The sequence below is a fragment of the Schistocerca serialis genome, chromosome 5 (assembly GCF_023864345.2).
Source record: "Schistocerca serialis cubense isolate TAMUIC-IGC-003099 chromosome 5, iqSchSeri2.2, whole genome shotgun sequence".
Classification (NCBI taxonomy): Eukaryota; Metazoa; Arthropoda; class Insecta; order Orthoptera; family Acrididae; genus Schistocerca; species Schistocerca serialis.
The window spans coordinates 373,586,281-373,605,371 of NC_064642.1; the positions used below are offsets into that span (position 1 = coordinate 373,586,281).

A 19,091-nucleotide genomic window follows, 5' to 3' on the forward strand; every position below is an offset into this window, starting at 1 on the left:
GTATTTTCGTCTTAAATTTGTAAGTTAAAGGAAGCTCATTAGTGTGCAGGTGTCCACTAAATTTCAACACACTAAGAGGGAGCTTTCACGCAAAACATCTGCCAGGTCTCCAGTACTTTTGATTTATTCGTCATTATTTTTGTTCTCTACCGTTTTAAGACTTATTTGCAAAATATACATTTTTCAAAGGGTCATACCATTTACAAAAATTAAGATAAAACAAAAATACTTTATTTCTTGACACTTCTAATAAGGAGTCTAATATACATTTTTTCCACAGAAATTCATGACCACAAATTGACATAACTTGTAGATTCAAGACGAAATCAACGTATTATTGTTTCATTATCGTAAGCGCACTATTACCATTGCTGTCTGCTTTGTTTAACGCATGGCTCATGTCTCCAGAGGTGGGAATTTCCCTTCACTGAGGCAAGCCTCAGAGGGTACAGTGATGAACCTGCATGGTAGCAGTACCATAAATACAGGACAGTTCCAGCTCTTCCCTGGTGGACTGCTGGTTCGCATTAATGTTGAGGCCACATGCTGACCTGTTTCCGTTGTCCGTGTAGCGGCACCATCTGGGAAGGTAGGAGGGCGACCATAGGTTCCGAGCATTTCTGGTGTGACGACTCTGCATTTACTATCGTTGGTTGCAAATACACAACACTGACACTGTGCCATGCTTAGTGTGGGAAAATTTCAGATGTCACCCAATCAGAAAGGCCTTGTGCATAGGCACTGTATCGTAAATGTCTGAATCAATGAGTGGTGACACAGAGTATACAGTGTAACAACCTTTGCGCAGTTAATAGGCATACTTAAGCAACAGGGGAGAACTTTTGGCAGGCTTCCCATGCATTTCAGTGTGTTGAGAAGAATTCTTAGTCATCACTGTGGCAAAAGTTGTAAATCCTCCCCTACAAGCCATAGTTTTTTGGGAGTGGAGACGAACCTGAAATCAGTCATGGAGTCCGCATGCTAACACGCGGCCAAGAGCTCACATTAAAAGAGAGAGGCACCTAGTCACAGACTGATGCAGTTTTCGCTGAAAATCTACACGTAAGTGTTGCAGTTTTCGCTGAAAATCTACACGTAAGTGTTGCAGTTTTCGCTGAAAATCTACACGTAAGTGTTGCAGTTTTCGCTGAAAATCTACACGTAAGTGTTGCAGTTTTCGCTGAAAATCTACACGTAAGTGTTGCAGTTTTCGCTGAAAATCTACACGTAAGTGTTGCAGTTTTCGCTGAAAATCTACACGTAAGTGTTGCAGTTTTAGTGCTAGCACAGCTTTTGCTCGAGGCAGCTCATGATTTGTAAGGGAAATTCTGCCACTTGTGTTGCTTTTCACTGTCTTCACTTATTTGGTTCTTGGATCCCGTTTTTAACTTGTGTTTGCAACTTGCACATATTTTGGAAAGTGTCCACAACCTGTTAACAGGATGATCTGTCCCAAATAAGCTTCCTCAAAGGATCATTTATAGTACTTCTAAATACATACACATGCATTCCACTGAGGAAATTGTAGATTTTTGCAGAGACAATTTGCCTTTTGTTTGGGCATCAAATGAATAATTGCCCAGATTCATTTTGAGAAAACATCCATTCTACCATGAAGTTAATTCAGAGAAAATAAATCAAGTGTTTTAAAGAATTTGATTCCTCATTTTTCTTTGAACCTACAACAAATTAGGATAAATGACCCATAAATATAAATATAACCGATTTGTTACGCATGAGTGAATTGTGTTCTTAATATGATGGCTTTCTGTTGTGGAGCAGGTGCTCTACACAGAACAGTATATGTGTAGCAGGAAATTTAATTAACTTGTATAACAAATTACTAATGAGAAATACCCTCATTTGCATTCAATACAGACTTGAGATCACACAGCTTTTTCAAATGCTGTAATTAGCAATTTGCTGCATTAAGATAGTTTCCACCACCAAGCCTCAGCACATCACGATCACGCAACACTCCTACCAGCAGGAGATTTCATTCTATATTAAGCAGTTAGATGTCACAGTGTTTCTGACACCAGAATATTTGTCTGCCCCACCCCCCTCTCCCCATTAAGCACCACAATCTGAAAAGTTTTTCAAGCGCTTAATAACGGCAAACCATCTAACACCATGTGCTTCCTTGTCTCATACTTAATTGGTGATTCTGAAGAGGCAAATATTTCCCTCTCTGGAGACTTCCTTTACAAGTGGTGGTGATATTTATTTTTAATATATTAAATTATGTTTGTAGTTTAGTTAGCACTTTTCCCCTAAGTTAAATTTTTACAAGACTTAAGTGCATTCAATGCACACACTTTGTATTTCCCCATATCTTACTAACATACTTTCATCTGGTGCACTAAGAAGACAAACTAAACAATGATTTGAGCCATATACTAACTCCCAAACCTATTGATTTAAGACAAATACTGTGTCTTGCAACAGTACACCAACAGTAGGCAGTTCCCACTGTGAATTTTTGAAAGTCTTCCCGTCAAGTAAACATTAAAAAAAAAAAAAAAAACATTAACTAAATTCCCCAATTTTTAATTCCTATATTCATTTTCTTCCACTCTTTCATAAAATCTTGCAGGGATCTTTCCTTCTCATCCTGCCTGGTAAGTGTCCCCTAAAGAATGGTTCTGGATGACTTTTTTGAAGTGTATCCCTTTCCCTAAACCTCTCCAGCCCCTCTTCCTTCCCCTTTAACTCTTCTGCCAGAAGAAGACAGTGGCTCCAAAAGCTTGTAAAAGTTAAACGTTTTTGAATGTATGTTATCCTGCCACCACTCTGTGTGTCGATTTTTTATGTATCAATTTACCTTTTATTATCATTTATCTAGATATTACAATCCTTTTCAGTAGACCCACAAACGCCAAAACAATCAAGGACGAGATATCTATCACATCTGATGTCAAAGATCTTGGTGTCATTAGATACTATCTAGCTCCCATTTCATTTCAACATTTCTGGAATTAATATTTTTCCGACAGTTACAACATTCTTATTGGTCCTTTCAAATATCATACGTTCACAATGTCAATTCACACCCACATCTGTGATAGAAGAATTATAAATTTCCCACCATTTACATTTAATGGAAATGTTCACGGGGAACATCGTCATCATCATCATCATCATCATCATCATCATCTTCATCTTCTGTCCGAAGACTGGTTCTTTGCAGCTCTCTGTGCTGCTCTGTCTTGTGCAGGCCCTTCTTCTCCGACAAACTACTGCAACCTACATCCGTCTGAATCTGTTTACTGTATTCATCTCTTGGTCTCGTCTCTATGATTTTCACCCCCCCCCCCCCCCCTCCCTCCACTCTCTTTCAATATGAAATTGGTGATCATTTGATGCCTCACAATGCACCTTAATGACTGATCCCTTCATCTAATTAGGTTGTGTCACAAACTTTTCTCCCAATTCTATTCCGTACCTTCTCATGAACCATGGACCTTGCCGGTGGTGGGGAGGAAGCGATATATATAGCTGTACCGTAGGTGCAACCACATCAGATGAGTGTCTGCTGACAAGCCAGACAAGCGTGTGGTTCCTGAAGAGGGGCAGAGGCCTTTTCAGTAGTTGCAGTGGCAGTAGTCTGGATGATCGACTGATCTGGCCTTGTAACATTAACCAAAACTCCCTTGCAGTGCTGGAACTGTGAATGGCTGAAAGCTAGGGGAAACTACAGCTGTAATTTTTCCCAAGTGTATGCAGCTTTACTGTATGGTTAAATGATGATGGCGTCCTCCTGGGTAAAATATTCTGGAGGTAAAATGGTCCTCTTTTCGAATCTCCGGGCGGGGACTACTCAGGAGGACGTCGTTATCAGGAGAAACGAAACTGGCGTTCAACGGATCGGAGTGTGCAATATCACATCCCTTAGTTGGAAGGCAGGTCAGAAAATTTTTGAAAAAGGGTATGGCTAGGTTAAAGTTAGATATAGTGAGGATTAGTGAAGTTAGTATTTTGCCTGTCTCTTATATCTTCCACACCAGACTTAAAGAGTTTTGTCATGGCTGGCTCTCCCAAGGCTATCAGTATATCTGACAGAATCTTGTCTACTCCCGGGGCCTTGTTTTGACTTACGCCTTTCAGTGCCCAGTGGTCAAATTCTTTTCTCAGTATCATGTCTCCTATCTCCTCTCCACCAACGTCCACTTCCATTTCCAGAATACTGTCTACAAGTTCATCTCCCTTGTACAGACCTCTATATTGTGAAATTGATATAAAAATGTGTAGGCATGGCGTTGGTAAGTAGTGTTTACAACCATTATGTGGAACTTTTAGCTTTGGGCTCCCTACAATGAATCTGTATTAGTTGTTACAAGTCAAAACAATTTGTACCATTAGTGCTTACTCTCCTCACACTACCCACCTGCTAGTAACTATAATGGGTGTAATGTTGTGTTAAAGTAAATTTTAGTTTAGTTCAAGGGAAGGAAAGTTGGGACCAGTAAACAAGAGCTACGGGTAGCAACTCTTATGAATAGCTTACAAACTATTGGTTGGTGCAAAAAGAGTGTAGTGTTTCTCCATAAGTTAAATAAACAAAAGATAGACATAAGAGACTTTAGTCATCAATAATATATTTTCCTTCACTGTTTACAACAGCCTGCCAATGCTGGGGCAATTTTTTGATTCTGCAACTGTAGAAATCATGTGGTTTCAAGGTAAAGAACTCTAGTCATGTTTGGAGTGCATTTTCATCTGGAAAGGAAGTTTCTTGAAGGGTGTTTGACAGTGTGTGTGGAAAAGGTAAAAATCTGAGGGTGCAGGTGAGTAAGGTGGGTGCGGAATGACTTCCTAAAGCAACATCTGTATAATGTTTGTTGGCAGTCAGGCAAAATGTGGTTGGGCATTATCATGGAATAGCATCCCTTCATGCAGTCTTGCTGGCCATTGTTATTGGATTGCATCTGCAAGATGCCTCAGCTGTTGATGATAGATGGCAGCAGTGATGGTTATACACCTCGGAAAAAAGCAATTCTTAATACACACACCATTGGGTTCACCTAATGCACATTACTTTTGGGGATGTGCGCAGGTCTTCGTATGGGGAGCTGCTGCTTTGTTTGGCCTCTGTCATTCCTTTCTTTTACATAAGTTAGCATCAAGACACCATTGCTCGTCACCAGTAATGATACAGGATAGGAATGGTCAGTTGTTCATGAGCCAATTGACAATGAGCATGCAGACATGCACTTATGGCCACCTATGGATTTTCATGATTTTGGCTTAGAATACGTGGTACCCATACATCTGATTTCTGAACCTTCCTCATTGTATACAAATGTCACACGATGGTGGGATGGTCACAGTTCATTACATTTGCCAGTTCTAGAGTACACTGATGTGGCTCATTGTCAATCAATGCTTTTCAACAATATTCATCAAAGCCAGAAAGTCTTCCTGAATGTGTACAGTCACTAATGTCAAAATGATCTTCCTTAAAATGAGAGAACCATTTTCTTGCTGTGCTACGCCCAATGGCATTATCCCCATACACGACGCAAACGTTTCTGGCTGCCTCCACTGCTGTCACCCCTCTATCGAACTCAAAACAGAAGGATATCAGAAACATTCCGATTTCTCCATTCGGCACTCCATTTTCCAGTGCCCAGGCTCCACACACTACCTTTAAATGACAAAATTACCATATGTAAACTCAGATATTGCAATATGTACACTCAAATGGCAACAGTGAACTACAAATAAAAAATGATAATTTCTAAATAAACCCACAACAATGGAAGACAAACTTGCAAAACAAAAACACTATGAACTTATGCCTCAACCTAATCATTGTGAACTGACACATATGTGGTGCCTCTTGCATAAAATGCCAGTTACAAAGGATTTAATGGAACAGTTTTTCATAAAAAAAAGCAGTAACTATGATTTTCAGGTAGATGTTATGAAGTGATGTAACTACTACTTTTCAGTTTTAAATATTTTGTAACTTCTGAGGCAGGGGTTAGGTTGGGATCTCAACAACAATATTTACAATCACTACAACCACGTCCTCTTTGCTTTGCTTTCAAAATGCTTTCTAAGGTGTTTGTCAGGTTAGACCCGATGGAAATGCTAAAAACTCAATGCTAAAATTAAACTGCACATTTTGCTCTATATAATTTTCTACAGAATTATATTTCACTTTACCCTGGCATATCAAACAGTTTTACCCACTGCATCAATAAATACAATACAGAAATATAACTGTGCTGCAGAAGTAGACATCAAAACTTGAATGTATTTATGCACAAAAAAACCTATAGAAAAAAATATGCCTGAAGATCTAAAAAAACAAACTCAAACTACAGCTCTAAATTATTTTGTAAAAAGTTAGAAACCATCAATGTTACCACAAAAATAGTAAGACTGGAGCTCCAAATTACAGGTCAGTGGAATAAATAGCATATCATTTTGATTTTTATGAAGTATATGCTTTAAAAAAGTAATTCCCAACAATTTACATTTTCTCCATAATTATACTTTTCTTAAGTCCCTTGGAAAGTTCAAGGAAGATGTTCAACTGCACAGTATATGGCTTTCCCTCACCCACAGCTCCTTTCAAGACTATCAAAGTAATATGCTGTTAAAAGCTTGGAATTTTGTCTCAGTTCTATTTATTATTTCCTTTGTCTTCCATCTTATCTTTCAGTAGCATCCATCTAAATTAAGTTTCCTTCATATTTCACTTTTTCCTTCTCACAATATGTGCAGTCTGTTGCCATTCAGTATTTTCAATATTCCATTCATTTCTAATTGTTTCTATGACTTACATTTTACATAATTTCAATACCCACTTCATTTTTATGCCTTAATACAAAAGCTATATTAAGTTGCAGACTGAGTTGCATAAAATTCTAGAAGACTAACATAAAATCACACTACTGAAATATAGTCACTATCGACTTTTCATTTTATTATTTAGAGCAAGCGTTTCACAAAAGAGAAAGATTTGCATACCGAGTCACCTGCTTGTTTGTCCATTGAATGCCATAGGCTCGTTGATCTTGCAAAGCTTTTAGCACACGTAAATGAATGTCTCTGTACCTCAATACTGTCTCTGGATCTAGTGGCACTTGTGTCATCCCATCCAGCAAACCTTCTACAGCCTAAGGGAAGATGGTAATTGTAAATGTAATGTTACTGATGAAGTGTTTTGAGTTTATAAATGAATTCTAAAGTATTACTGTTTTTCATGGACAATTACGTGCTACATAAAACTGCAAACAAGAATTTAGGTGCACTTTTTCAGGACTGAAGGAAGCTTGATGTTTGCCCAACACACCTTTTGAAGAAGCTGTACAGCAGAGGTAACATCTCTTTGTCTTTTGGCAACAAGGATGCTTTCAAGTAGACTATGTAGGCCACCAACTTGACAATTGCTGGATGACATCACTGGCTGTGAGCCTATTATTGTCTGAAGGCAGTGATCCACTTCATTCCCCAGTTTATCATAAATTATCACAATATCTTCTGCTGCACCATACACTTGCTGCAAGTTTTCGGAAAAATTACTAATACACGAATGACATTGATTGTGTGTACTATATATTGCATGGCAACTGAAACACCAGAAAAATACATTATATTTTCTTTGATAATGATAAACTGTGAAGGATCTCTACAATTTGCTGTGAGCTAATCGAAAATTTTCAACTGTCTATGTTACTCACTAATGTATCTGCTTTTAACATCAAGAGTATTGCTAAATGTATCATAAGTAATGTTTTGACGAAGTATGTGTATGGATTAACTGGAAAGATGAATGGATAATTATTAAAATGATGCATTTGTTGATAAAAATACAAATGTTTACAATGTGTGGAAAAAGACTGCCGGATAAGTGAGTCTGCTGCCACACAGCTGTGCAACTGAGGGACTGATTTTGCTTCATCCAGTAATCTGCCAAATATATGGTAAAATCCATACTTCATTCCATTAACTCTTTTGTGAATAGTTTATAACACGTGTCGAAAACATCAGTGAAAAGTGAAGCATGCTTACCAAATGTGATGGACCTGCGCTTTGGAAGGTGAGGTTTGCAGCTTCTTGCTGTTAAAAAATTACACAATTGTAGTGTCAAAGCAAAACTAATAACACAAAAGGTTAAATAATTTTATTGCAATTTTTTCAGTTTTCTTTTGATACATGCAATTTTCTACAAAAGTATTAAAGAATTAAATTCACAAAATCAAGCAAACACACTTACAGTGACAGGCTTAGGGATAAACAGAGCAGTGTCCCTTTCTGTAATTGGCAGGAAACCAGGAATATTACGAGCAAATTCCTCATACACAGCCATTTGTGGGGGAGTGACTCCACCAACTTTGAGGCGAATTTGTTCAGGCATACGTTCTGCTTGGTATGTCAACACAAGAGGATCACAGTAGCGACGGCCTTCGTTCCTTGCATGCTTCCTTAGTTCGAATTCCTGCAAGAATTAATATGTACTACTGCAGCATACATTTAAATGCAACAAGAAACAAATTATAAGCCAGATTACACAGCATCCATCTCTCTCTCTCTCTCTCTCTCTCTCACACACACACACACACACACACACACACACACACACACACACACACAACCCCCTTTTTTTTAATTCAAGATGTATATTGCATCCTACTGCATAGTAGACAAGAAACTTTCCAGTATTCAAATTTTTACTTTTAAACAAGAATATAATATCTCATAGTGAATCATTCTTCACTAAGTATTGTCCTAGATTTCAATACTATAAAATTCTGTAGTGTAACATATCACTTTGGTGAAGTGGTATGTTGCACAAGCATTTTTAGAACCAATGAATTATGATGCCACTATAAAAAGCTTATTTTCATCATTAATTACATAATCTACTGTTTGGATGTATCTTTTATCTCCATGTACATATCACAAAACAGATGAACACAGCGCAACCATAAGCTGGGACAATGACAGTCATATTACCATGTTCTTGGCACCTGTTGGTCGGGCAGGTTATTCCACATCACTGGTTCCTGCCTTGCAAATGTGGTCCAAGTCATAGAGGAAGAGCAGCTTAGACAATTCTTATGACGCCATAAGGACAAAGGAAAACTTGTTACATACAGACTATACTGGAATCTGTTAAATATGACAGACCGTTTTTGGACTTAGTCTATATCAATATAATTGTGAACAAGAGTGCAATATAATAAATGTAGTTTAACAGAAGCATCATATTTATTTTGAAAACTGGATGTTAGACTTCATAATCTTTAACTTCCAGGAGTAACTGCAGCACTTCGAGAAACAAAGTTCAATCAAAAGAAATTGGCGAGTGTGTTGAAATAATAATGTGAGCAAGAGTCAATAATAGAAAGTCTTGGCTCTATTCAGACTTTACTTAACGGCCCGATATCACGGTAAAGAACTAGCGAAATACCACATGTGGTAACCATAGGCAACAACATAGAAAAAATATTGCTGGGAGCCAATAAAATTTACAGAGAACAAGAACTGTAACCAGAAATCTGAAATTTTGAAGAGAACTGGTGAATTTTGAGTATGCAGATTTGAGTGGTTTGATATCTATTGTCAATAGTAATGATGTGCAATAGCCAAAATTACACTGAAGTCCATAAATCAATTGGTAGCATGACATATCAAGCATTCTGAAGAAATTTTGATAGTCAGTATCTATTTCTAAATTTTTTGACTACAATCATGACGGAGAAGAAAATAACTAGTTCATGAGTCTAAAGATTTCAACTACAACCACAGAGGGCTTCGATTGTATTAATCCCACAACAGCCTACAACAGCAGTTGCAGATCACAGCTGCAGAATGTCAACCTGCATTAGTGGCAGTATCTAATGCACACTCATTTTCTGCGATGCAACTGACCTACACACTGATCCAGTTTCCTGTCAGCATTTATGCACAGCGAGATTCTAGTGAGCTTTATAAAATCAGAGTTTATTATTTTCCAACAGCTCTTTTCTTTTGTACTGTTGTTTGTGTTGTGCGGAAACTGTAAGTAGTTTTGCAGCCACAATTTGTGAGTGTACTATAGCATTATAGCTAGCCTTGTTACAATATTAAGCTGAGACCAATCAAAAAATGTTGTTATGGACGCTGTATGCCCATGGTGACAAGAAAAATGGATGCAGTTATCCCAGCTTGGTTTAGGACATTTAGTACATGACTAAGTAAAGAACTACAGGAGATGACTGCTAGTATAAAAATACCAAACATGGCACTCTGACAAACAAACATGGCACTCAAGAATACTACAACGAATTAAAGAACAAAATAAAAACAAAAAACTGGACACCATAGAATATTAAAACCAAATTTTTTAAAATGGAATGAAGAGGACAAACATTCACACTAGAACAGTCTATCAGTTAGTCACATTGGGAAATCCAAGAACTACAGAATAGTTTATCGCAGTTACAGACGAAACTTTCCACCTTACCAGAGGAAATAAACTCAGAAATGTTGAATCAGTGCGATTTACTTCCAAATGAAGTGAATGACCAATTTAAGAGATGTAAATAAGGACTGGAAACAAGAATTAACTGAGCAGGAATTTAACAATTCATGATGAAATCTCTAGCACTTGTACAGTTGAAAGAGTTAGAACAAAGCCAAGATTTGGATGAAGCCACTGTCTCAATCTCTACAGTTACTGGTTTGGAGGAGGATGTAGTTTATTTAGTAGATAACGAAGTACAACAAATAGATTCAATTATCTGTATGTTCATCTCACTCCACGATGAAAATAAATAGAATGGAGTGAAAAAAAAGGATGAATTAATTAAAACTACAGAAATAGATCTGAAGCAAATTTTCACATGTCAGTGGGAGTGCACTAAGGTGCATCATGCTTCAAAACCTAGGTTTGATAGGTACACAAACTGAAACGATGCTGATGAAGATTTAAGACCCCAGCACAGTCTCTGTCAGGGGAAGTGGAATAGTGGACATATAAAAAACATATTGTGATCTTTATTGTTTTTGTATGAAGTATTCAAAAAGGGCTGTGTATCTGAATGGTGCATTATTCATTTTACATTTATGAAAGTGTTTTACATAACATATTATGCATTTTATTATATGTGGATGCAGTAAGGTTTATTAGTAGTGTAAGCTGCCAAAATTAAGTATGCTACTTTATGTGGGTGCTTGATGCTGGATAACAACAGGCGTACTGTTCAGCGAAAGTCGGGAGCCTATATTTAAGATGTGTTTGGAAGTGGTTCAATTATTTTATGTTGAGGACACCATAGGGCATGTCTGATGTAGTCTGCCTCTCAAAAAGAAATATTTGAATTGAAAGCATTTTCATTTAATTTATGATGCTAGTTAAGATTTTTACAATTTTATTTACTCTTATTCGATTACCTGAGGAAATAGCCTTTTCTACACAGTTATTTGTTTGTTGTTGATAGAGAGGAATAGTGAGAACAGTGTTAAGATAAAACTGTGTCAATGTGTAATGTCAGTAAAATCCAAAAATGTATATGTTTAATACATTGCTGGTTCAGTGACAAGACATAAGAGTTACATTTATCCCTCACAGGTGTTAAACCTAACACATGCTAATTCACATAATCACTAGATTGGGATTTAATATTTGCTGATATTTTATTGTAGATAAGACTACTTCGTAGTGTGTAGGGCACCTTATATTACATGCAATTACATAAATATTTGTTATGTAATTGGATGAGCGTCTTACTTTGACCTAAAGGCTCTTGGTAATGACTAGGATATTTGACTTGAGATTATTTCATTCGATTATTGTTTATTTATTGTTATCTGAAGGAATTATGAAATATAAAGGAAGATTATATTTTACATATTGTTTAAAGAAAAACATGACGTGGGTACAGATGATTCCAGAGTTTCATACTGAATTACCTCACTTGTCAACTGGACTATTCTCCACAAAAAGTTCATAGGAGAACTTTTGACAAATTTTTTTGTGGCCTGAAATAGAAGGGATGTCAACTAGCGAATTGTAAGTGTCTGTGTCTTTTAATTGAGCCTGTCTGAAACTTGATGTGTATTCTTTATGGTTAAGTAGCAAACTGTCTTTTCCTACATTGCTGATATTCTTACCTGGAGTTTCCATTTTTAAATTATGATAAAATGGTAGAACAGAATTTAAATAGACACGAACAACGTCAATTGAAAGAACATAATTTAAAAGCAAGTGTCCCTAATTTTAAACTTAATGACATGGTGCTAGTGAAAGCACAGTTAAAGAATCATGCATGTTTTTCCCCTGTTATAAAGATCCATACAAAATTACTCAGATTCTACATCTGAAGGCTGTTTTCTTAGTAGACCTATCAAGTTGAAAGGAAAAAGCCTCTGTAATATAGACATGACCAAAACACGTGTCATAAGAACCACCACTTTATAACTACAGTAGCGCACAAATTAATTGGTACAAGCTCATATTGTACAAGGAATTTAAGTAGGTTAGTTGTCGGCAATTTTATCTCTCCAATTGTTCGACTCTTTGTGGGCTATTGTTGCCTTGACAATGAACAACGATTGTAGATCACCTCCAGTTCAATTGAGTGCTCGTATATGCAGCAACAGTGCGTGTTATTTCTGTGCTCTTGACAAGAAAACTGTGTGTTAAAATGGACATTTCTTCTAAGAAATGGGCAAAAATAGTTGCTCTTCATGATCACTCATCAATGACTATAAGAGACATTGCCTCTGTTGTTGGTGTGGGAAAAATCTCGCATTTCAAGACTTACTGGGGCATGTATTGATACTACCTCATTGTCTCCATAGAGAAAAGGCAGATGACGAAAACTATGAACCACCTACAGAACGGACAGAACTCTACTTAGAAACACTAGACTTCATCCTCACACGACAAGTAAGGACTTTCAAAAAGATTTAATGGCTACTGGAGCTGAAATTGACCTTTCAACAGTATGGCGTAGGCTTCTGGATGGAGGACGCGAGGCATGAAAGCCAACAGAGAAGCAGTTGTTAACTGTCATGAAGGAAAAACAGTTGGCACGGGCCAAAATGTATAAATCTTGGGCCTACAATGACTAGAAATGTGTAATTTCCAGTGATGAGTCACACAGTATTGTTCAAGGATACAGAGCAAGGACTATCAGGTGAATCACCCATGAGGCAGTGAGAACTAAGCATCTTTAACAGACTGTAAAATACGCTCCTGAAAATGTTTTGAGGTTTCTTCGCTGCAAGTGGTCCACGGGCACTAGATACAGCTGATGGTATGATGTATTCAATCAAATACATGGAAATACTGAAGTACAGGAGTGTGCTGTTCCTACAGACCTCTGCAGATGTTTGGGGGGGGGGGGGGGGGGGGGGGCATTTTAACATGATCTGGCCCCGTGTCACTTCTAATGCAGTCATGATGTTCACGGAAGAAAACAACATTAATGTACTTCAATGGCCTGATAATTCACTAGACCTAAATCCCATTGAGAATTTGTGGAATACTGTGGAAACATATCTTGGTAAAATGGACTGTTCAACAAAACAATGCAAGTTAGCAAATGCGGTGAAAGTGTGGTTTCATGACAAATTATGAAACATTTGTTCTAACATGGTCGAATCTATGCCACAACATGTTCCGAAGCTCATTAGTTATCAATATTCAATAAGCTACTACCTATATTATACACATAGTAATAAATTTGTACAGAAAGTTTAATTGTCTTGTCCCAATTAATTTGCACAATACTGTAAAATAGTTTTACATTAGTATGTTGCAAACAACAAATTAACAAAATTTAGCCAATAAATACACCGCAGAACGTAGACGAGTTATTTTCCTTTTTTTGAGTGGAGCTGGAGGTTTGTTCGGTCACTTTTGATGGGGGGAAAGAGGGGTGGGGTATCGAGGAGGATATACCTTTAGCTACGAAGTGTAAACATGGTTGGCTAACATCTAGGTACGAGTGTTGCATCATATAATAGGAGGGCATTCATTGAAACGTACAGTAGGAAGATATACAAAGTTACAGTGGTGTGTATGTACAGAAGAGTAAAATAACTTAAAAACCTTGAAATGCATGTCTAAAAGGGGAAGGTAGATCAGGTAAATGCTATTAACAGGATATTGTACCCCAACCATATGTATGTAGAGGGTGGTGCAAAAAGAACACACGGATCTGACTTGCATAGTATCAGTGGTGGGAGTGGAATCGTTGGCTGAGGGACACATTTTGTAGGTGAGCGTTCAGTTTCAGTCACAATGGATCATGCACCATCGCATTTTTGCTGTTTAGCATTTCTTCAAAAGTAATGACTGATCACAGTCCAACTGCTTTTCTGTACACACTTCAATGATCCGCAAAATGGTTAAATAACCAATCGTAACACAATATTGCGTTGGGTTGCTCTTTTCGCACAACTGGGTCAGTCATGAAGCACACATCGCCCGGTCATTCTCGCAAGGTGCAAACACAGGAAAATGTCGATAGGGTAAGAACATCTGTTCTTCAAAGTCTTCGCTGCTCCACTTGGCGTGCTCCAACTCTGGACTTATCTCTTCGCTCGCTGCAGCGCTTCCTGAAGGATGAGCTACATTTTAATCATTACAAAATTATGATCATGCAGAAGCTTCACGACGCTGATTATGGTGAACAGAGACAGTTTTATGAGAGAATGCTTGATGTTCTTGCTGCTGCTGCTGTGTTGATGATGAGCGATGAAGCACACTTTCACTTAGACAGTCACTTAAACATACAAAACTGTCTCTATTGGGCAGAAGACAACCCACAAGAAATGCATCACAAACCACTGCACAGTGCAAAAGTGACAGTGTGATGTGGAGTGTCCTAAGTGGGTATCGATGGACCTCATTTTTAAGAAGAAGGTGGTGTTAGTGTAAGAGTGAATGCTGCATGTTATATTGCAATGCTACACAATTTAGTGCAGCCACAACTGGACACTATAGGGATAAACATGGCAGACGTGGTTCCAACAAGGTGGAGCCACAGTTCATATGGCTAAGGATTCAATGGCAGAAGTTCGAGAAATGTTTCCACAACACATGCTTCCTCATTTTGGCCATGTCCTCTAGCCAGCATTCTTGCCACATTTATCTGTTTATGACTTCTTCTTAGGAGGTTATCCAAAAAGTAAAGTGTAATGGAACAAATTTTATACACTTAATGACCTGAAAGTTGCAATACAGCAAGAAACTACTGCTGTTTCACATGACATGTCGACAAACATGATGGCAAACTTCGAAGAAAGACTTAATATGTATTCACAAAGAATGCCTCTATCTGCCTGAGATATTTAAAACGTGAAAAATGTGACAATTTACGGATACATTACCAAATGCAGTGATGTGAGTACATTTTGCATGTTATCAAAACAGAGCCAATTATACTAGTTTGAAGTTGATGCATTCTTTATGTGCCACTCTGTAGGTATGTAGGTATGTGTGGTTGATGGGATGGAAAGTACAGGTGGACATAAACGAAAAGGATGACCTATTATAGAGATGTTATCACTGTAGATAATTAAATGATTGTGTAGGGATAATCTTTCTGTGGAAGGAAGTGTATCTTGACAGCTACTATGTAAGTTGATATCATTAGTTTTCAGGTTTCTTCAAAGCAGTAAAGTTTTCCTGCGTAAAGTCAAGTGCCGGCACGCCAGGTGGGAACGGTAGAGCAGAGAGAGCTTCGAGACATCAGCCAAGTGCACACAGGCCGAAGCCTCTGCAGGACGACAACCTGATGGCAGCACCCTCAACATGAAGAAGACATACATGCCGTGCCGCTTGACTGCAGCCCAGTTGTAGACCAGAAGTTCTACAACTTCCACAGTGGCATCAAGATTAGGCACCTGTATAGCAGCGACTTAGGAACTGCATCACTTCCTTTGTATTATGAAGGGACCTCTTACTTGTCTGTCACCATTTGATTGTGACACATCACTGTAAATTTTCAAAGTTAAGTATCGTCATTTAATTTTCTGAAATAAAACTCATTCATCCAATTTGCTTGAATTGTTGTCTAGTGATCAGAGAAGCAGGTTTCTACGGCACCCCATATTTGACGACTAAGCACGACACAAGGTAGATGAATTTACACAAGTTTGTTAATCTGTTCCAAATGGTAATTCAAAGGTGATATAATAAAGAGAAAGGTGTCCGAGTTAAGTATGCTACTTTCCAGGTTTGGAAAGACAGGAACCTGATTACAGAATGCTGAACAACAAATACTTGTTAACGGTTCAATACCACCTCTGGTTCAGTGGCAGTTTATGAATGCTGAATGTGTTTGACGAGGAAACTGGCCTCATAACAATGAATATGGTGTTCCCTGTAACAACTAAACAAGAAACTATACCAGTATAGCTCTGCAAGTTGCATAGTGTCTTAAATGGTCCTCCTAGAGGAATCTCTGTTCTCTCTTTACTTTTCATGCCTGAGGTGTATCACTCGTCAAGTGATTACCAAAGTTTTATGACCATTGTTAGAAAAGCCTGAGTTCTGGAATAAATGTACATGAATAGATGAAATATGGGCGATTTGACTACATGGCTATTGGGCTGATGGTCCTAAGAATGAATAGTGTACGAAAGAAAAGCATGAAATACTATAAAAAAAACTGTAATGATCTGTATGGGTAATAAATATTTGTTATCTGATGTCCCATATACATAGTAAAAGAATGATTATCTGAAAGATGTGTTAAGAAACTTGTCAAAGCAACAAAGGCAAATAATTGCCTACAATTACTAGCTTATAATTCATTGCTGAAGCCTCCAACATATTACTCCTGTAAGGCGAATAAAAACTTTTCAAACTTTTGAAGGGGCATTTCACCCAAACTCATTTGTGAATTGAGCAAGTAGAAGCTTTGGTACAATTAAGGAAGTCCATTTGTCATACATATTGCAGTAATTTTTTTTAGTGCAGACACATATTTTTAGCCGAAAGTACTAATATACATATAAGGTTAAGTCAAATCTCACGCACCTGACAATGATTTAACAATTATTACGCAAATGTCTTATCCTACATGAAATTCTCTCTTCCATGTTGGATGTATGATATTATGTATTACTCCCAACATTTCCACAACCATCTTTAGAATAGCACAAAACAATGTACTCTTACTGGCTGCCCACAACACCACCACCAATAACAAAAAGAAAAAAAATATGGGGCCTAAAGATTTCTGACCAAGATTCCCTTTCCTGCACTGAAAGACAATTTAAAAACACAGAAGCATTATATGTTGCATAGGCAGTCCATATGGGATCCACATCAAGTGTCCCATCCATGTCAACTTCATATGAAAGACTGTAATAATATGTTCTTTCAATTTTACGATCCTCCAAAACAGAAATTTGATTTTATTAACACAAAACATCTTAACATGTTTTCACTGCAACTGGAAAGCATGCCTTCTAATTTTCACAACTCTTTCACCATTTATTACCTGTAATTTATTCACTTTTCTCTCTCAGTTACATGGATTCTCATTTTTAGCTACTTTTAGTAGTAAAAGTAACATGGCTGTTCTTCAAAATTCTCTGTTATCTTTATAACTATTTCACTAGTTACCCAATAAATCTTTTGTACATTCCATTTCAGTACAAACACTATTTTTCCTAATTAACTTGACACTTGTTATTAGGATTACTAAGCATCTACAGATATATAACAAATATCACTGTAAAGAACATTTCATAGAAAGGTTGGCAATTTTCTGTCCAAGTCCATTGCTATTTGGAGAGGAACAAAAGTGACTGTATTGCATGTCTCAGTATTTGCCTTTATTTCTGGAACTTGTTGCCATGATGCCTGTAAGATATGTACAAAAGAGGCAGCAGCTGTCATGAAGTCTCCCTAAGATATAACTTTTCTAAATTTATCCAATAGGGTTTCATGATAATGTCATGTCTCATCCAAGGATCTCCATTTCAAGTTCTCCAAATCCCTCAGTCACACTTTTCTTAGAACTACTGCACCCTGTTGATACTGCAAGGAGGAATCAAATGAAAACAAACTTTTTTTTAAAAAATTGAACAAAAGTGGAACGCAAGTGTATCAATTTTCAACAGTCTATTCTCATGAGGAAAAAAATAAAATAAAAACTAAAATTTGGGTGTGTGTGCAGCCATTCGTGCACCACCTGTTGCAACTTTTCATCACTTCTTTGAGTGGTCCAAACTTAGGGTAATCACTCAGTGTGAGGTCAGATGAATATGGAAGATGTGGCAAGAGTATCGAAGTGCAGGTCTTCAATGGTTGCAAGTGTTGCACTGGCAGTATGAGGACAAGCATTGCCATGTTGCAAAATCACACCTGTAATGAGAAGCCCTCGTCACTTTGTTCTTATTACATGCCGAAGCTGATTTTTTAATATAGGAATATGATGCACTGGTGTTGGGGTTTCCCCTAGTTGTGTAGTGTTCCAAGAGAACACCTCATTCATCCCAAAAGGGTGTCATCAAAATTTTCTCTGCAGATACCTACATCTGGAACATCTTGTGTTTTGGTGGTGCTTGTTCTCTTCGTTTTGGGTTGGTGGTAATGTACCAAGGTTTTGTCTCTTGTAATGACTTTTCACGAAGAAGCCATCACCTTTTGCTTCAAAGTGCCAAAAAAGTTCTTCACAGACATCAATGTGTCGCTCTTTCAGTTCTGGAGTAAATTGCCATTGCATCCATAATGTGCCGCTCTTTCAGTTCTGGAGTAAACTGCCATTGCATCCATCTTGCAGACACTTCACGCAACTTAAGCATTTCGTGAATGATGTGATGTGCTGAGCCATGACTAATGATAAGATCTACAGCTATTTCATCTACCATCACACGATGATTCTCCATCACTATGGCTTCAATGGCCACGATAGACTCTGGTGTCACAATGAGATGTGCCTGACCTGGATGCTGAGCATCTTGTCACAAAAGTGACACCCATTTCTGAACACTGGACCTTCATTCGCTTATGGATTTCAACAGGTTTCATATCTTCACGGTTCAGAAAACAGTATGACAGAACGCTATTCATCCTTGTTGCAGGTGGGCGGCCACGTAAATGCTGCTGCTTGGAGGACATACCTTAC

General features: G+C 37.7%; 1 protein-coding gene across 6 annotated transcripts in view; it reads right to left on the reverse strand.

The window, feature by feature from the left end:
• The window catches only part of LOC126482339 (CCR4-NOT transcription complex subunit 1), a 129,116-nt gene that overhangs the window by 44,095 nt on the left and 65,930 nt on the right, over positions 1-19,091 (reverse strand). For all 6 annotated transcript variants that reach the window (XM_050106420.1, XM_050106415.1, XM_050106417.1 and 3 more), the window contains exons 27-30: positions 8,231-8,452; positions 8,026-8,073; positions 7,307-7,513; positions 6,982-7,130 (exon numbers count right to left, since the gene is read on the reverse strand). In XM_050106420.1, the coding sequence (XP_049962377.1) occupies positions 6,982-7,130; positions 7,307-7,513; positions 8,026-8,073; positions 8,231-8,452 (626 nt within the window). The remainder of the gene's footprint in view (positions 1-6,981; positions 7,131-7,306; positions 7,514-8,025; positions 8,074-8,230; positions 8,453-19,091) is intronic.